We start from the raw sequence: 20,795 nt of genomic DNA on the forward strand, positions 1-20,795 counted from the left end.
CACACTACAAGACTTTTGCTCAGATTTTGCCCAGATTTTCAGTCTGGACTTGTTGCAGAAAGTCAGTGCCAGTCTGCCGATTTGATCAGTTAGTGTGTTTCTATCTGACATTTTCAAAAAGTCTGCAAATGTATGATGTCTAGTTTAAAAAAAATTTGTTCAGATTTGAAAAGTCTTGTAGTGTGTTCCAGCCATAAGAGTGCAGAATAGATTTTTTTAGAGAACTTTTGTTCAACTCATCCGCGTCTCAGATATTTCTCCTGAAAAACAGAAAACACTAAGATTTCAGAACGTTTCAGAAGAGACCAAACACGTTTACCAACTGAGTTCAGCTTTGCCAAGTCTACAGTCAAAAGTGAATATTACTGAAGATTTCAATATGAATTTCAATTTACCCAAATCCATACGTAATCTACATTCATTTTCCAGATCCATAATGTTAAGGTATTTTTGTGACTTGTAACAGTTGTCTCATGTTTCTATTTTTGTTCAATGTAAGGACAAAACATCTGAGACTAACTTACTTAAAGGAAACAAACTCAATAAAATATTTCCTGAAGCTGTAAAAGCCCTAAACCTTTGACCAGTGGTGTATTTATGATACACTAGACACCAAAACATAAAAGTACTTAAAAAAAAAAAAAAAAAATTTTTAGGCAGGCTGACATATTTTTCATAAATATTAAGAACACTTTGCCCCTCAAAAATGTTAATTACTGTAATGCACCTGAACTTTTTGGTATGTGCTAGTGATTGTTATTAGTCATACAATAATTGTAATGCAATTGTTTTAATAAACGAAGCATACGAATAAAGGCAGTTCAACAAATACTTCCATAATGTACAAAAATGCATTTAAAATAGTATCTTATTTAACAATGTGTTTATAAGAATACGTTTTTTTAAAGGTAATAATAAAGGTGTCGGTGAAGAAGGTGTGCTTAATTGTTTTGAAAATAACACGATTTCACAAATACATTTTTTGTGAAAAAACTTTCTTTTGAGCCAGTTGTGGCCTGGTCAGTTTTGGAGATTCATCTGAAAACTTTAGAAGGAGCAGAAATTTGGGTTCAACGCATTTCACGTTCAAAGCGTGGTTCTTGATTCAAAAATGATCTTCCACTCCTGCAGAGCAGAGACCCTATCTACAATTCAAATGAGTTTACCTCTAATTAGGGAATTACATAAAAACAGCTACTTTGCTATTCAGCTGTGTCCATACAGCTATTTTCAGAATATAGTCCTCTACTTTTTACCATGTTTTCTTGCGGCCTTGCACAAGAACCGTTTAAGTGCTCGGCAAAGAGCTCTCTGATTCATCTGTTCTGCAGTGGAGCTCCTTTATTAGTTTTGTAACAATTTGTCCGGTCTATGGGATTCATCTAATTGCAGTCTTGTGGCAATCATCACCATGACCCAGTATGACCCGGCAACAATAATGCTGGTTTTATTTCATTAGTGAGACAATGATCTCCAAATCCAGAACATCTCTAAAACAACGGAATGGATACATAATGCTGAGTAAACGCAGAGAGCAATGTGTGTGAAGTGGATAATGGCAAAATGCAGGAAAGAGTCATTTGCCAGGAAGCAGTACCTCCGCATAGTCGGTGCAGAATCGTCCAGTTGTTATTTTCAAAACTTGATCAGGCTGAATGGATCAAACTGTTGAAACGGATGCAATGCAATCAAAGGTCCAAATTATCTTCAAATGACCTATAATTACTGACAAATAAAAGTGCATCTCTGAGCTGGAAAATGTTGACTAATCGTCTTAAAAGTGGACCATTCATAATATGGTGACAAGTAAAAGATACAAGAATACAAACTTTAAGCAACATAACGTTAACATATACGTTGTCACACAGAGATGACCACCACTTAATGTCCTTCCTCTTGAGCCCTGCATGTGTCGAATAGCTGTATGAATTTAAGGAGTTGTGACTGTTTTAAGGTCTATTGCCTGTGGTAATGTTTGATGTTAACTGTGGGAATAGGCAGATTATCTGTGCCATGCTTCATTACGCCCTGCCTGGTGCCTGAGTGCCTGTCTAACCCGTACGCACACCCGCTCAGCCTGTCATAGAGCACCACCGCCGCCCCATCACTCAACGAACTAACAGATGGGGGGTGAGCTGGAGACGGAGGTCTTCCTGCTGCCAGGCTGTAAACTTCGCAGCTGATTGAGATGAATTTGTCCAATACAAACACAGGCACATGCTGAGAGCAAAGATTCTGTGTGCAGGGTCTAGGAGCCAGCGGGAGGATGAGTCCGTGTTCTACCCTGACCAGCAGCACCGCTTCCCCGCCTGCCTGCAGTCCCTGCTCCACGCTCCCCCCTGCAGCTCCGGGACATCACGTCACCAGCCCAACGTCCACCCTGGAGAGCAGAGACAGCGGCATTATTGGTGAGTCACAGATTCTAATAAATGATAAACAACACAGTCAAGGATGCGACAAACATGAAAATTGTTACACTTATTACTGGTTGGGAACAAAAATCAGTTGTATGACTTGTCCCTTAGTGACCTCACTAAATTGTTAGAGTTAGACTCTGGAAATGAGTTGTTGTATTGTACACAGTGTATTTGAATCTTGTCACTTACAGTTGTAGGGTAACCTACTGTACCCTCTCGAACTCAATTTCCATGTCATAACGTTGTTGAAATTCAACAGAAAAGTTATAAGATGCACAGTTTTAACATGTGCAACCCAAATTTTCTTCCCTCCCGCCCCATTTTTCAGCCACGCTTACTAGTTACTCTGAGCCTATGGACAGGAGTGGGAAACATAGCGATAGTTCTCGAGGCAGTAGCTTGAAGCTCTGGCACTCACACAGATCCACCCTGGACTCCAGTCTGTACCGCGTGGATGAAAACATGGCCGCCTCAACCTATAGCCTCAACAAGATCCCTGAACCAAGCTCCACCCAATATTCTTCTCACCCCACCCCCCTCTACCTCATGCCCCGCCCTAACTCTGTGGCAGGTAAGTCTAGAACCCCTCCTCCTCCTTTTGGTTGTGCATGTTTTTTTTACCAATTATGATTGTTCTTTCTTGTGTTGATACTCTATGGCAGTGGTTCTCAAGCTTTTTTGTTGTAAGGCCCCCTTTGTGTAGAGTGCATTGGTTTGCGGCCCCCCAAATAAAGACTTATAATCTTAAACTTAAAATTTTAATTAAACCAAGAAAATATTCAGTTAAACAATGCTAAAACATCAATTCTTTTGGTTGGTGGCGTTGTTTTTCTGATGTTTGATTGCACAAAATGTATGATAGATATCTATATTTCTAAAATGCCACAAAATCTGTGGCCCCCCTGGAACCATCTTGGGGCCTCCCAGGAGGCCACGGCCCCCAGTTTGAGAACCACTGCTCTATGGAGTACCTCAGAGATGGCGTATTTTGTATGCAAAACCCCGAGAAGCGAGTTAGCATTTTAGAACTGTCGGTTCCATCGCCCAACGTCTATGGTTTTTTGAATGGGTTATTGGTAAATCGCCTGAAATAAGGTTCTTTGGCTAACAAAACCTCGAAATATTTTCAAGTTTTAATCTACGTCATAAAACACACCAGTTATAACCCGCTTGTGATTTTTTAAACCTTTATTGTGTTTTTAAAACGGTGGTTGCTAACAACTTGCTAAAAGCAGCTACATCCTTTGGCAGGGACGTTAGACGTCATCATGCATATAAATCTCACAAATAATGCAACGTGGACACAAATCTCTAAAACATTGTTGGGGATTCATCACGGAGAATTTACTTACCAGGGAACACATTTTTAATAAAGTTTTAAAAAGTTGTCGGAGGCTTGGTGGTGGCAACGTTGATATCGAGCGACTGTAGTGTAGTCTGTTTATAGTCTTGTGTTAGCTTTTTACTTCTGCCGATTGTATTTAAGCTTTAAAAATAGCAAATATTGTGTTAGTCTGCACAGATTATCTTGATAGACAAAATGTGTAAATCGTGAACATTTGTCAATCACAGATCTTATGTTTTTGCAATTTTCCAAAAGTCTATGGGAAAAATGCATAGGCTTTCGGTCGAGGGAACCAGCGCGGCTCTAACTTCCGGGTTGGCCTACAAAAATACGTTATCTCTGAAGTACTCTATATTCATAACATTGGTACTTCTTGGGTAACAGCTTCCGGTGGCAAATCTCAAAAACGCAATAAGAAAAGTTTGCAGCCACTATTCCATCAAGTACAGTGACAAATCAGCTTAGATCATAAACGACATGTTTTTCTTTGCAACGCAATGTGGCGCTGCAGTTAAAAATGTTAAAAGGAGATAAGAGGCATCTTATAGCAGCAGTAATGATGAACATTTTAGAATAGCGCTCCCTAAAGCAAAACACTAAATCTGTCTGGTGATGTTGATATGTCTCTTATATAATGCAGCGCCTCTTCATTGCCTCTTGATTGTGTTATTGTACACATAATCATCATTGTTGTATTTATGAGAAGAGCCTTTTTTAGAAGAGTGAGAGCAATGAGTTATGCTTATCTTGAAGAAAAATGGCTCTCGAAAGGGCAAGTGATATAAAAGAGTATTTGTGAATCGAGAAAGCGAGTGGCATTCAAGCTTGCCGATCAGATGCATTGGAAAAATCGCCCAACCCTGGCGGCACCAGTAATCGTACTGTAGTTGCAAATCTGACTGCGGCAGGCTGTTTAGAATGGTCTGGTGAATACGGTGTAATCCAAATATGCATTGCTCTTTTGTGTTATTGCAAGTGTGCAAAAAATAGAAAATTGTATAATCATTAAGTTTACATGGGTAGTAATATACAAAATGTGGAAAATATACAACGTGGTGGTCTGGATGACTTTTGTATGCTTGGTCTGAGGTAAAAGTAGGGTTTAATGTCATTTATTAGTATTTGAGGGACTTGAAGTAATACAGATGTGTGTTTTTGGAGAGAGAGGTCAGAAGATCAAACCGTGTAAGACACTATAAGGAAGAGAAACCAGAGATTAAGGTCTATTAAGATTCCCTGAGGTAGATTTTTGTCTCACTGACATACACTTTGTATCTTATGTAACTGTACAAAACATAAAAACGATTTGGATGGACGGAGACTATAACATGACATTTTTCAGTATGTCTCCTCAAGTTGTCATAAATCCTACAATTCTGTGCAAAAGTTGTCGATCTATATTATCCCATGATCAGAGACTGTTAGAGAAAATATTAAATTGGCTCAAATCTAATAAATAGTGCGCAATCTAAAGAATTATAATGAAAAATCGAGTTGATTTTAATAGGCTTTATGGTTCACACATCCAGAGCACATGACCTTCTGTAACTCCCACATTAGTTATAGACTTGTGATTTGACTTCTGGGTTGATCTGAACTGAACGTGAACATGGTGTATTTAAACATGGTAAAATGTGTTAAATGAAGATTATAATACTACATTCTTATTAATTCTAGAAAGCATAGTCAAATTTATGAACCTGTAAAAACATGTGATAAACACAGGGGTCCCTGTTGAAAAAAACAGCATATGCTGGTTTGGTATGTTTTGATGCTGGTTTGTGCTGGTTTAAGCTGGTCATGTGCTGGTCCTTAGCTGGTTTAAGATGGTCAAACCAGCATCAAAACATACCTAACCCAGCAGATGCTTGTTTTTCAACAGGGGTGGAGTACAGAACTTTGTGAATGAAGGGCAAGCTTGTAAAGTCAGTGTGATGTAAATAGTGGGTAAGGTGTGAGTGAATACTGAAACACTATCAAACCGAATGATATAACACTCTACAAAATGCTGGGTTATTCTCAACCCAGTTTGGGGTTGTAAATTAACCTATGCTGGGTTCTTTCAATCCAAAATGCTGGGTTGTTTTAACCCATTGTTGGGTCAAATATCAACATTTTCTGAGGTAATTAAAAAAACAAAGTGAAGATGGAATAATAAAGTATAGGGAGTACAGAGAATGGAACGAATGGAAAAAAGATGACTATGTTAAGGCAGGGGATTATGAGTAAGAAATGGAACCTGAGAGATGAAGATAAAATGAAGGGAGGTTTTTCCTAGGATGGCTGGAGGAGAGGAGAGAGGGGTTGCAGAACAATTCCGGCTCCTGATTGGCTGAGATTCTATGGTGGGGAAGATCAAAGCTTCAGGCTTCATCCAGCTCAAACCCCCCGAGAATGCTGACAGATTCTCATCTGCAGAGAGTTAAAAGAAAGAAACATGGGAGTTGAGGAGGTGTGCATGGAAAGGCAGTAGTTTATAGTATAGATTATGCAATGCTGTGGGAGTATTATGTTGTGTGTGGCTGAAATGAGAGATTTTAAAGACATGTTAACGTACTAATTAGAGGTTTCTAGTAAAGAATGAAACGAAAAAAACAGGATGCAGGATGTAACAGCGCAACGTGGCACGTCTGAACAAGCCTTTTGTGACAAAACTGTCATCATTTAAACACCCACATATTTTATTAAACCTGTACTGACTTTCATCCTTGAAACACAAATGCAGTTGATAGAATGCTGATCCTTTCCATACAATGATGGTGAACGACAAAAAGAAATCAATAGCAGTTATTTTATGAAGTGTTTACGTTTGGAACAGGCAAAACGTTGGTGGTGTTTTTATCCATAAGTTTCCTAAGCCCCATGACGCTTTGCGCGAAAGATGGGAGAAACTTCCGGTTCAATGTAAACAAACCCATTTCTGCCATTTCTGGTAAACCAATGAGCAATTTGAAAATTATGGAGGGTTTTCAATTTCTTTACATGACGTCGATTGTGTGCTATTTATATTATTTATTTTTTTGTGTGTATTTTAAAGCTAACTGCAAGCGTTACACGGGCCGTGTGCATATATCACAAAACTGCTGTATCGTCAGCTAGCCATTAATCTGATAAACATTCTACTAAAGATCACGTGCAAAAGCTGCCTTTTTAATCCTCTCTACGTTTTGTTAAAGGGGTCATATGACACGGCTAAAACGAATATGATCGTTTGTTTTAGATGTAATGCAATGTGTATGCACGATTTAAGGTTCAAAAACGCTGTATTTTCCACATACCGTGCATGTTTGTATCTCCTCTTAGCCCCGCCTCTCTGAAACGCGCAGATTTTTAACAAAGCTCATCGCTCTGATAAGCGAGGTGTGCTATGATTGGCCAGTTAACCAGTGCGCAGTGATTGGTGGAATACTGCAAGCCTGTGAGGGAAATGTAACGCCTCTTACCATATTTGGAACATCAGGTTCCAAAGCAATTGTACTGACAGGTACGCCCACCTTACTTGCGAACACATTTGGGCGGTCTTAGTCAAATCATACCACCAACTGATGTAGATTTGTGGGGGTGTGGTTACACGAGGCGTTTCAGGCAGGTCTGGGCGAGCATTCGCTTTTAGATAGAATGCATCTTTTGTTCCCACACTTTCATTTTTGCAGTTTTACGTGTCTAATACATGCATGGGCAACTTATAACACACCAAAGACACAGAAAACACGTGGTCGCGTCATATGACCCCTTTAATAAGACGATAAGTGGAAGACCTACTTTACATCAAGCAAAATTAGATGAAAAATGTAGTCCACATGATGTGATATATTCCAACAGATTTTTGACCAAACAATCGGTCGAATACAGTACAGTTTTTATTGAAGACCAGTAAGTTTGATGATTACATGAATCTTTTTGAACTCCCCTTTAAAACTGCGGACTCTTTTTAAACTATGAGCACATTCAGTCTAAGTTATGTTAAATGTCCGTTATCTATTTGCTTGAGATAAGCGGTCCACATTTTTAAGTTTGTCTTTTAAAAACTGTACAGTCCCTCACAGGAGCAGTCCGTCTTAACTTTAGATCTGTTTGTGAAGCACTCTTTTTTACGACGTGAAATAAGCTTGCGAGGAAGGTGCTCGCAAGAATAAAACATTTTTCGTTTCATTCAATAGCTGCTGTAAGTGCTTGTTTTCCCGTCTGACTTCATGTCTCAAGGCAAGCGGATCCCGGTTTCAAAATCATCCACCTGCAGTTTCCTGGAAAGAATTCACAGGTGGCAGTGTGTACACACCACCTCACACACATTCTCACTCAAACTCGATTTCAAAGTATTATTTCAGAACAAGACTGTCTTGTCACACACACGCACGCACATAAGCACACACAAAATCAATTTCAAAGTGATTATTTTGTTTTCGTGGAGAACCTATTTCATTTCATCTGACACACCCACAGTAAGACATCCACTTGTACTTTCTGAGAATCCTTGAGCACTGTGAAATATGTGGTACCTGTCAGAAATAACCATTGAACTTAAAATAACACGCTCCATCTAGAAAAATCTTACAGAAATGAATAGACCCGCGCTGTCTCCAAAGACAGTATTTGTTACAATAGTGATAGTTCTGTGACTATTACATAACTATGAGAAAATATTGTTGTTATTAACAGTGTTGGGTAAGTTACTCTGAAAAAGTAATTAATTACTAGTTACTAATTACATATTCAATAGTGTAATTAGATTACTGTACAAATTACTCTCTCCAAAAAGTATTTAGTTACTTATTACTAATTACTTTCTATATCCTACATCAACCTTGATTAGTTAAGTGATTCAAGGATAGGCATGAAGGGGCTCTTTTAATTAATTTAAATAAATAATATTAAACTACATAAAGTACTCTTATTTACTGACCAAAGTATTACAAATGTGAGAATTATACATTAAAGCAAGGATTTTAAAGTTAGACTTTGAATTTTGATGTCAATTCCGCTATTGCACACACACATATTACACAAAGTATTTAGTTTAATTACATCAGAAGTAACTGTAATTAAATTACAGAAAAAATAGGAGTAATCCCTTACTTTACTTTTTCAAGGGGAAAGTAATTAAATTACAGTAACTAATTACTTAGTAACTAGTTACACCAACACTGGTTATTAATAACAACATCAAAGTAACGTTATACCAAATTTTAATATTGACTTATGAATAATATGCATATAAATGCAGCAGACCGGAAAAGCAAGTTTAGGCAAAATTCTAGTTCGGTTAACTCTGACCGGTGAATTTGTATTGTGAAAATGTGTATAAATATGACCAAAAAAGATTGATACATCACAGCGTGACCTTTTTGGACAATCCAAGATGGGGGAAACTTAAAGGATAGTATTGCACAATGCCAAATACACAGTGGTGAAAGTCTAGTATGACCGCATCGTAACACCGTGTCTACACCAGTGTGGACAAAATAAAAAATGATCATGGGTTCTAATGCGTTTTATTGTTTTTTTGTCCAGTGTAGACACAGTGTAAGACCTGTACCATGTAAATTTGATCTTTTTTTGTGAATCTGTGACAGGAACAGCCATTGCACTGTAATTTAACTTCTGTTTATCCTGTTTACTTTATATTATTATCTTTATACATTAACTCTGAAGAAATAGCTGAGTGGTTGATAGGCATTGCCTTTCGGTTTCTAGGGTGTCCTGGGTGGTTGCTAGATTCATATTTAGCTTATTATCGCCTATTCTGGTTTGCTTTTTTAGTGTAATTCTATTTGTTTCATTATTTGAATCATCCACTAGATGAAAACCTCTTAGACTGCTCACTAAGTGTTATGAGTATCATGCATATCCATTACATAAACAAGTAAAGCACCAAAATTCTTAGAGTTAAAGGTTTGTTTCTCTGACTTCAAGTGTCATCAATAGCAATAGCGATGTTTGCTCTATAGGACAACATCAGATATTGTCTACTCAGATGTGTCCTAACGTGTCTTTTGTCCTTTTAGCCACCAGTTCGGCCCATCTGGAGGACCTGGCATACCTGGATGAGCAAAGACACACCCCACTGCGCACCTCCCTGCGAATGCCTCGTCAAAACATGGCTATGGGCCGCTCCGGGCAGGACCTGAGAGGTGAGCATCATCCTGTATAATGAGTTCAATTGCTCTGCTTTACATCACCTTAAACCTTTCGTGGAGACCGGCTCACCATTGTATTTGGTTTGATGTCCAAATGTGTCCATAGATTATGCTCCCCATCAATCACTATATTCAAACCTTTCTTCCTCTGTCTCATTCGCTCACACTTTATCTTTGCCGTACGAGTGTTTGTACAAGGCAAGGTTGTGTCCCCATCCGCTCTCTGTCTCTGTGTATCAGTGTCAGTGTGCCCACCGAGACGTTGAGTTTAACCTCTCTCTAGGGAACTACACACACACGGATAAAGGAAAAAGACACAGGTTTGGATGAGGACACAGTTCAGTTTCTCACTCTTGATCCTTTTTCGTCATTGGCTAATTAGAAACCAGAGGGCATCAGTACAGTATGTCGTCAAATCCTCTATCCCCCTCAACCACGACGTTATAAACGAGCAGGGTGCAGTGTGCGGTGATGGCCTGTAGGCTACACTATAACCTTTCTGTTGTTTAAACTTGGCGAAGAGATATTACAAGTTATACCACGGGGCCGTTGAATGCTTCAATCTGATTGGTTGACAAACGTTCTATGGGTATGCATTAACTTTCAGTAAATGCCCACCTATGAAGGTGTTCCAGGTCTGCTGACCGCATTACAGTTCCTTATAAAGTTCAGTTCTGTTCCTTGATTCTGATTGGCTGAGCCGAGTTTAAAGCCGTTATAAAATTCCACGATTTGAGTTTAAAGCCGTTATAAAATGCCATGATTTAAATATCTAATTTCTAATATTTATTAGCCTAAATATCATTTTATTTACTTTATTTTATGAAACCTTGCTACGCATATGGAATAACCGCTTTATAAAAGCAAGAAGCCCTGCGAAGCAGTGGGTTACAGTGCATTTTATAACAGCTAATGCATTTATAATGACTCCGCTTTGTGTTGTGCCACAACGCCCTTAGCTGTTATAAAATGCACTGTGACCCACTGCTTCTTGGGGCTTATTGCTTTATCAAGCATTCCTTTTTAATGGAACATGAGAGTAACATAACCACAGCACTTTAATCTGTTGATGTAAAACTCTCTAGTCTTTGTGATTGGCCATGCAATGGCCTCTGTAATGTAAGGTCGATTATTTAACCTCTTAACTGGATTACTATTTACTTTCATGCATGCTCATCACTAAATCAGGTGCATATTGTATAGCGTTCTGCCTTTGGCAGCCCAGTGGTGCCGTTACAAAAACTGTTAAACTGGCAGTACCATGGAAATGTTTCAAATTTGATATATTTGGTTATATTGATACCATGGTTTCATTATAGTAGTGACCAAAATACACATGGTTGTGTTTTTAATAGTGTTTCCAGAGACGCAGCCACAAACACAGGAAATGCGTTCTGCATTTATTCATCTGGCAGATGTTATGCAAACCAATTTACAGTTTTTGTTTTCTAGGAATTGAACCTAGCGCTGTGTTCTACTAGCTGAGTTACAGGAACAATACAATATAACATTTGAAAGAGATAGTTCGCTGAAAAAGAAAAAGGTCATCATTGCTTGTTTACCCTCATGTCATATATAACCTGTATATGATGTTTTTTCTTTTGTAAGAAACAAAAAAAAGACATTCTTGATCCAGAAAAAGTCTTCCGTTACGTTCTGCTGAAGAAAGTAAGTCAAGCAGGATTGAAATGACATGAGGGTGATTACATGATGAACGCATTTTTGTTCACACGCAATATGCCCTTAAGAGGTTCCTTTTTCTTGGCTGTTGTATGAAGATTGCATTTTGGAAAATATGTGTAAGGCATGGAGCTCGGGTTGGCTAAACAGACCAATTGATGTAAACTGTTAACACATTTAAAGACGCAAGTCGTTTAATGAATAAATAAATTAAAGAAATGATACAAAAATAACTTCCTAGAACTATCTGAAGGCTCCATGAATCGCATAACCCACACAATTTTTGAACTTCCGTCATCGCGACTCTCTCTCTCTCTCTCTCTCTCTCTCTCTCTCTCTCTCTCTCTCTCTCTCTCAATGGCTCCACTATCATCAAATCAGTTAGTACTACTGGCTGATTATTACATCATCTAATTACTGTAATACTCCTCCACATTTGCCTTTGTTTTCTTGTAAGGGAAATATATTTTCATACCTTTCCGGTACATATGCCCAGTTCAAACCTGAAAAATACTTCCTATCTGATTTGACCCCTCTGTCACACATTTTTAACTCAGTCGTCTTTCATATCTGTCAAATGCCCTCAGCGACAGTTTTTTGTTGTTTTTATGTGATTTGCTTCTTCAGTACAAGCTCTGCCTCTTTCTCTTTTTGTCACTTGTCTATGCCTGTCTCAGCTTCCGCTAACAGTCATGCCTGGCAGTCTCAGTCACGTAAGTGTGAGTTCTTGCAAAGTCTCTGTCCCTTTACTGTGCAGTGTGAAATGTTTTTTTTTACTCTGACTTACAGTTTTGGTCTGTGATCTTTTGGAACTGCAATGCCGTACTTTATATTGTGATGTGAACAAATTAGCAGTGTACTATAGTCATCCCTGTTCACACTAACTAACGATTGGAGGAGCCAAGACATTGCCAGGTCATGGCATGCTGGGTATTTACTGTGCATTGCTGGATGCCCTAAAATTGCGGAGCTTTTCAACTTGACCGTAGCTTAAGAAAATTGAATCACAAAAGAGAATAGTGAAATTTCAGTTAGCAGCTCTCTGCTTTCTGTCACTGCTTAAAACGAGTTGGACACATAAACATATCTTGACTTCCAAAAACATGACACGAGTTGCTGTTAGTATGAACAGGGTTGTGGATGTGGGTAGGTGTCTTTTAAATGTATATGATTGTATTTTGTGTTGTTTGTTTGTTTGTGAATCCCTGGGTGCATGTATGCTACCGGTCTTTAGGGTCACTTGACTAAAATGTCATGATTTTTTATGATCTTGAAAAGGTCTTTTTGACTGATAGTGTATTCTTAAATGAAATGATTTAAGTGTAATTGTAACAACATTCATTTATTTTATCACACAACTAAATATGTATGGGTCAAAGACGTAAAGATGTCCCCATCAAAAGAAATGTACAAAAGTGATTTTATGTCCATAGAAAGTACAATAAATGTAAGTCAAATGTCTACTTTAAGTTTTTGGAGAATAAAATGTCAAAATTTAGTTGAAATAATGTTACATTGTCAGTCAGTGTAACACAATATTTATGTACAAATTCAAACAACATGCTTGTTCTGATTTGTACATATAAAAAATATATATAAAAGAATAAGGGAGCATATTCATTTTATTGTGCTTTAAATGTGTAAAAAAATCTTATTGACAAATGGGCAAAACCTAGGATATAGGCACATTTTTTAAATGTAAAATTACAACTACTTAGCATTTGGGATGAAAGTAATTAGTCTTTTAATATGTCATAAATAGATTTTTGTTGTAAATATTCCTGACAAGATTGTTACACTGAATGACACTTTAGTGGGCATCTTCTGTAAATCAGGGGGAAATTTATGATCTTTATTTTTTTGTTCAGAAAAGCAATTAAATTAAACAGAAAGCTTCTATCATTTTTTTAACAACAACTATTTAAAGCAGTATTACACAGTTATGCTTAAACCCTTTTTCGTCGTTGACCCGCATATTATAAATGTTTTTGAAATTGAATAATCAAGAAAAGCAGCCAATAAGAGCCCAGTGTGCAATATTTAAGAACCCCTTTTAATTATGTTTATGACCTCATGGGAAATCTCAAGAAGCTGGTTTATAAAACATTAAGGGTACATTTGTTTCAAAAATGTCGGATAAAGGTGACTTGAAGATGCCAACGTATACCAGTTTGATTTATTTAGAATTTTCCTTATACAACATAATTCCCAAAGTTATTCCATAGATTTGATCAGTTTACTATTAGTCTAAAACTGACTAAAGTAAGTTACCCTATGCCTGACTAGTAGTATACATGGGAGAGTATTACTATTTATTCCTTAACATGATTAACTTGATATACTTTCTCTTTATCCACAGTGCGATTTGCTCCATACCGACTGCAGGATATAGCTCTGAAGCCCTTGCTTTTCGAGGTGCCCAGCATTACAATGGATTCCGTGTTTACTGGTCGTGATTGGCTCTTCCAAGAGATCGACGCCTACTTACGCACCGCCCACTCTGCCACCAATCGTGGCGTTGTCCTGGTGGGCAACATTGGATACGGCAAGACGGCCATTATATCACGCCTTGTGGCTCTTAGTTGCCATGGAAACCGCATGCGACAGATCGCCTCAGATAGCCCACAAGCTTCACCTAAACGTAAGGTTAAACACTACCATACGTGACCTTTTGCCAAGTGTATGTACCAAACGTTTATGTGAAAGCGAAATATTTACCTTTCTCAAGGCACTTGTTCAGCTACGTTGCATGTATAGTGGTTTTATACTCTACATTGAACCTTTTTAATTTAATAGTACTGAACAAATTTGTAAAGTTACCACACAGTTACCCAATACCACACCCACCATTGGTTAAACCAAAGTTGCTATATTGGGCAATGTTTTACTAGTGCCACGGCGTATTCTACAGTAAGCTGGTACAGAAGAAAGAATAGGGAGAATGATATACAAACAACATTTTTCTTTAATGAAAATGTGTGTGTTTTCTGGTTGGTTGGTTGTTTTATCCACCAATAGATGAAAATCATAAAGCCTGTCACTTTCGAAAGTAACAATAAGCCTCATGGTTTGAGGTATTATTTGTGTATGTAGCACAGACGGTTCCACATGACCGTTCAATACCTAGCGGTTTGTTCAAATCTTGCCTATACAAGCACCACTTCATATGTCATGTTGAGGGAAAGAAAGAAGTCTGTCGTTTTATAATATGATTGAAATGAATGATGGTTTTCTCGTACGTCTGTGGTCAGATGGAGACAGTATACCTCTCACCCAGCCGCAGCCTTCCCATGGTACACTAGGAGGAAGTTGCCCTGGAACTCCCGAAATGAAGAGGAGACAGGAGGAGGCCATGAGGAGGCTTGCCTCGCAGGTGAACAAACACACCCACACGTGGTTCTCTTACTTTTTGTAAGGATTCATTGACGACGGGCCGTTACACCTCGGGTGTGCATTAACTTTCGAATAGTTGAACGGAGCGGAGTCAATAATTCTGCTTATACCACGGTTACCACACCACAGGACATTGTTCAAATGTTTAATGTCAACGTTTGTCATGTTATGATGGTGGTAGGAAGGACTACTTTCTTGCGCATCTCTTTTCAAGCGTCCATTAGAGCGAACTGACTCGGAAGCTTGAGCCACTTCTACTTGGTGTGTGTGTGTGCGCGTGTGTGTGCGCATGCGTGTGTGTGAGAGAGAGAGCAAGAGACCGCGCGCGCACACCTGCGTGTTTGCAATAATGTGACAGAAAAGCCAGTGAAGATCAATTATTTATTTCTCGTATTGTTTCTATCTTCAGCAGTAAAAAAAATCACGCAAACTTTTGAAAAAGTAGGTCTATGAAAATATATCTGTTATCAGTTTTAAGCTGCATGAAGAGGAAAACAAACCAGTAGGCTGCAGTGTTTATTAATGCATTTTGTTTTTCTATTCAGTTATTTTATTTATTCGATTTCAGTCGATTTCTTGTTTTTGAAATGCTTTGTTTATTGAAACGAAACTGCACTAAGCCTCATGGTTTTGAGGTATTATTTTATTAAATAAACAATTTGTTGAATGGGTCCTGTAGTTTGACATCTAGCGGTTGAGCTTGGTATTGCAGTCTAAAGTCTAAATATTGGAGAGACAAGTTTAGCCAAGTAACGGTTCTTCTTGGCTTTACAAAAATTCTAAACTTTACAAAGATACCAAACTTGAGTGGGTAATTCTCATATAGCGGGCAGCAGCAACCGTGGCCATTTTTGTCAGCGATTTTGTTGCTTCCACTCACAAAAATAAAGTTTTGATATACAGTATTTACAGTAGGAAATGTACAAAATATCTTAATAGAACATGATCTTTACTTAATATCCTAATGATTCTGGGCATAAAAGAAAAATCGATCATTTTGATCCATACAGTGTTTTGTTGGCTTTTGACACAAATATTCCTGTGCTACTTAATAAACGCATACCCATAGAACGTTTGTCAACCGATCAGATTGAAGCTTTCAACAGCTCCGTGGTATAAGCCTTAATAATGCATATACAACAATAACATTTGTAGACAACTACAACTGCTTCCTTTGAACACACACACACAGACAAAAGCCCTGTCTCAACCTGTCCAGGCTTGCTGTCTCAATCACAGCTATTGCATTATGCAGATATGTTTAAAAAAGAAAGTTAGTTTGCCAGTGAGCCTCATAAAATATTTATTCAGCCAGAAAGCAATTTCCTTGCCAAGCTATTAGATCTAGTTAAGTCAATGCATTAATAATCAACTCTCTCGCTCTCTCTTTGCCCTTTCTGGGTGGTTTAAATTCTTAGGAAACATTTGTGAGAATAAATTAGAATTCTCATATTGTTGATTCTCTGTCTGATCTGTTTCATCCCTCTGACATTTTCTCCACCTGTAGTTTGATTTGTGCTTTCAAAGAGCTATAGACGGTTTCAAAGTGACAACATAAAAAAACGTTACTGCTCGCATTCGTGGACTGCAGTTAACTTCCGGTACACATTCACAAACGATAGAGTTGCCTGTAGTTTATGTCTGATAACAAGCAAAAGAAACCAAGAAGAACCGTTACTTGGCTAAACTTGTCTCTCCAATATTTTGACTTTAGACTGCGATACCAAGCTCAACCGCTAGATGTCAATGTACCAAACAGTTTCTTTAAATGCGACCAAACTACAGGACCCATTCAACAAATTGTTTATTTAATAAAATAAACATAAAACAAAATTCAACAAATCGTTTACTTAATACAATTATTTTACAATAAAATAATACAAATTAATATTAACATAAATTAAATTAAATTAAATATAGTCCAGGCTCTCTGGTCCAATGAAACCGTCCATATAACTAATTCCAGGTTTGCTGAATGAAATAATTCACAAATAATTCATTAAATAATAATTAATTGAACTAGACCATTCAGTATTGATTAAAAGCAAGAAAACAAAATTATTGGTTTTATAATTCTATTTTTTTTATTATAGGCTCTTTAAAATTATACAATTACAATTAGTTTTCATTTGTTGTTGCTTATTTGCATTATTCTTTTGTTAACGAAATGTTTAAAATGGCTATTTTTGATTTTCTAGAAGTTTTCATTTATAAATAATAATTACCTTGTTTAGTTATATTTTGTATTTTTAATATTTTCTTGCCCAAATGTTGACACCTCTTGAAATCCTCACTATACCGCCTCTGTGCTTGCAACTAATTAAACGAATTATTACTTTAATGGAACCAATTAAGTGCACTTGTCTCAAGCACAGGCATCCCACCGAAACTCTTGATGAAAGACTTGTCAGGACCCTGTTCCAAACTGACCAAGAGTTTGCAATTCAGCCCTTCGCCATTCTCAGGGGACCAATAAAGAAGCTCAGCTGCAGTCCTGTATATCTTTTCCAGCTTTGAATTTGGATACTATTATCACACATGATATTTTAAACACCAATTCGAACATCTCATAATAATTTTGTAATTACAGCCAGCTGGCTCCAGATCAGCAAAAATCTCTGTCCTCTCTAACTCTCTTCTTCTCTGCTGCCCTCTGCAGGTTGTGGCATATCACTACTGCCAAGCAGATAACGCCTACACCTGTCTGGTGCCCGAGTTCGTACACAACGTGGCAGCGCTGCTGTGCCGCTCACCACAGCTCGCCGCATACAGAGAACTGCTGTTGAAGGAGCCTCACATACAGAGCATGCTCAGTCTGCGGGCTTGTGTCCAAGATCCGCCCACTGCCTTCAGACGAGGGGTGCTCGAACCTCTGGATGCACTTTATAAAGGTATGAAAGCTCCGAAAATATGCATAAATTGAAGTGCCTGCATTATAGATTCTGTAGTTTGAATTATTTCGAATTTTCTTCAGTCTGAACTTAATTCCCGTAGTTGTGTTACTATGATTGTAAAAGTGTTACGTGAATAGAGTGTGAAAGTCAAACTGTTTATCTTTCAGAGAGGAAGATCACTGCTGATGAAGACTTCATCATCCTCATTGATGGTCTAAATGAAGCAGAGTTCCACAAACCAGACTATGGTGACACGATCGTCTCTTTTCTCTGTAAAACTATCAGCAAGTTCCCAGCGTGGCTCAAACTGGTGGTGACTGTCAGAACCTCCTTGCAGGTAAACACAATTTTCATACTATGATGTCCGCCACATCAAATTTAGCTTGAAAGGTCAACAATAAATTATAACCTTATTTATGTGAAATCCATTTTTCTTTGAATTACTAAATCTCCACATCTTTCTTGTAGGAAATCACCAAACCTCTCCCTTTCCACCAAATTTCTCTTGATGGCCTAGATGAAAATGATGCCATTGACCAGGATTTGCAGGGCTACATCCTGCATCGCATCCACAGCAGTGCAGAGATCCAGAATAACATCTCCCTTAATGGCAAAATGGACAACACCAGCTTTGGCAAGCTCAGTTCCCATCTGAAAGCCCTCAGCCAAGGCTCGCTTCTTTACCTAAAGCTTACCTTTGACCTGATAGAGCGTGGCTACCTGGTCCTCAAAAGCTCCAACTACAAGGTTGTCCCAGTCAGCCTATCCGAAGTCTACCTTCTACAATGTAATATGCGCTTCCCGACACAGTCGTCCTTTGAAAGGGCCCTGCCGCTACTCAACGTGGCCTTGGCCTCACTGCACCCTCTTACAGACGAACAGATCTATCAAGCCATCAATGCCGGCTCTCTGAAGGGCACCCTGGAATGGGAAGACTTTCAGCAGAGGATAGAGAACCTGTCAGTGTTCCTTGTGAAAAGACGAGATGGAACACGCATGTTTGTGCACCCTTCCTTTAGGGAATGGTTGATATGGAGGGAGGAGGGAGAGAAGACCAAGTTTTTGTGCGATCCCAGGTTAGCACAGCCATAAACTACAGAAAAGCTAAAAACATGAGCTTGTTTTACCTGGTTGAAATGAAATGCTAATAAAATCGTTTGGTAAATAAATACATCTCCCTGCTGCAAAAAAGTAAAATTCAAGCTGGTTCTCTAATATCCCAAAATGATTTTTCGGACTAAAGCCGCGGGCATACTTGACTTTCCGCGTCCGTGTCTGTCTCACGCACAAATGCATCCGCACAGCTTCCTGCGCATACTCATCACGGATTTAGCGTGGACGTCCGAGTTTAACACATGCGCAATACAAATGAGTATGTGTGCTCTACCAGACCGTCAGAGGGCAGCGCTGAGTCGCGTCATTTACAGACCCACTGCAAATTAATGATTGAGGAAGTGTTTCAGCCATTGCAAAAAATCTGAGCGAACAGCAAGACAACAAGAACAACAACCAAACAGTATGGAGAAGGATATGCTTCTAAGCTTACTGTTATTGGTTTCAGCGTGTTGGTTTTGTATCATTCTTCTTCGACAACGACACACTGCACACTTTCTGTGTGTGTATTGACCCCTAGTGGACTAGAGCACTTTTTCGCGCATGCGTTGTTGTACGCGGCACGTTTAAAGAAATGGGCTACATGCGGACGAGGTGTGCGGACGACCGCGGACCCTTCTGATGACGAAAATTGCGTCATGCGGACGGCGCGCGGACGCAGACGGACGGACCATACTTCCGCCTTAATCTAGCATACAAGCCGACTACTAAAAACATATTGTCACTGTCCTTCCAAAACCTTGGATGTCCAAATTCGCTGTATTTTAGGAAATGGAAAACACTGCAAATTTTAAATGTTTAAATACTGTCTAGTCAAAGTTGACAAACACTTTTTAAATACGTTTTATTGGTTAGATTTATTGGTTAGACCAAAAAGGAGACCAATAATAATTATTTATGGCAAAAAATAGAAATCACAAAATATGGAGATACGAGGTTTCAGAAGGACAGCAGCGAATATGTTAGAATTTGTGCACTGGCCAATTTGGCTATTACCAGCTGTGGCAAAAAGTCCCTGCATGCAACTTTTTTGATTAATTTGTTCTTATACTGGTTCTCTTTCTTTTTTTAAGGAATGGCCATACTCTACTGGCTTTTTGGTTCTCTAGACAAGAAAACAAACTAAACAGACAACAGACAATTGAGTTGGGCCACCACATACTTAAAGCACACATATTCAAGGTAAAGCATTTTATGCATGCATGTCATAGCAGATCATAATACTCATGCTTTAGATGTAATACTTAAATGCATTGAGACTACTATAATCATTCAATAATTTTCTTCCATGATTCTGTAGGGCCTGAGTAAGAAGGTTGGAGTTTCTTCATCCATCTTGCAAGGGTTGTGGGTGTCATACAGTACAGAGAGTTTATCTACTGCCCTTTCATCACTTAGAAACCTTTATACTCCTAACATAAAGGTACGTCTCCATAAAGGTGTCATTGTTTACTTTTGGATTTTTCCTTAGTACCTTAATTGGTGCTACAAGTCAACTTTTTCAACTCTTTTAGGTGTCGCGATTGCTGATATTGGGCGGTGCTAACGTGAACTATCGTACAGAGGTACTGAACAACGCTCCAGTGTTTTGTGTGCATGCACATCTCGGCTACATGGATATGGTGAACCTGTTGCTGGAATACGGCGCCACTGTAGATTCTGCATCCGAGAGCGGCCTCACTCCTCTGGGCTACGCAGCTGCTGCGGGACACCTGGCGATAGTTACTGCCCTCTGCAAGAGAAAAGCAAAGGTATGCAAGAGTCTGATGTATACGACACACCATTGTATGGTGTTCCCCTTCAGTCGGTCTCTCGA

At 38.6% G+C, this 20,795-nt stretch overlaps 1 protein-coding gene across 9 annotated transcripts in view; it reads left to right on the forward strand.

Moving 5' to 3' along the window:
- The window catches only part of tanc2b (tetratricopeptide repeat, ankyrin repeat and coiled-coil containing 2b), a 139,833-nt gene that overhangs the window by 104,482 nt on the left and 14,556 nt on the right, over nucleotides 1-20,795 (forward strand). For 7 of the 9 annotated variants that reach the window (XM_057359264.1, XM_057359265.1, XM_057359267.1 and 4 more), the window contains 12 exons: nucleotides 2,246-2,408; nucleotides 2,746-2,988; nucleotides 9,768-9,893; nucleotides 12,257-12,292; nucleotides 13,939-14,220; nucleotides 14,831-14,952; nucleotides 17,632-17,863; nucleotides 18,034-18,203; nucleotides 18,335-18,942; nucleotides 20,053-20,161; nucleotides 20,280-20,402; nucleotides 20,494-20,730. In XM_057359264.1, the coding sequence (XP_057215247.1) occupies nucleotides 2,246-2,408; nucleotides 2,746-2,988; nucleotides 9,768-9,893; nucleotides 12,257-12,292; nucleotides 13,939-14,220; nucleotides 14,831-14,952; nucleotides 17,632-17,863; nucleotides 18,034-18,203; nucleotides 18,335-18,942; nucleotides 20,053-20,161; nucleotides 20,280-20,402; nucleotides 20,494-20,730 (2,451 nt within the window). The remainder of the gene's footprint in view (nucleotides 1-2,245; nucleotides 2,409-2,745; nucleotides 2,989-9,767; nucleotides 9,894-12,256; nucleotides 12,293-13,938; nucleotides 14,221-14,830; nucleotides 14,953-17,631; nucleotides 17,864-18,033; nucleotides 18,204-18,334; nucleotides 18,943-20,052; nucleotides 20,162-20,279; nucleotides 20,403-20,493; nucleotides 20,731-20,795) is intronic. The other 2 variants (XM_057359266.1, XM_057359273.1) reach the window with 1 other exon arrangement.

This window comes from Triplophysa rosa, linkage group LG18, assembly GCF_024868665.1.
Source record: "Triplophysa rosa linkage group LG18, Trosa_1v2, whole genome shotgun sequence".
Classification (NCBI taxonomy): Eukaryota; Metazoa; Chordata; class Actinopteri; order Cypriniformes; family Nemacheilidae; genus Triplophysa; species Triplophysa rosa.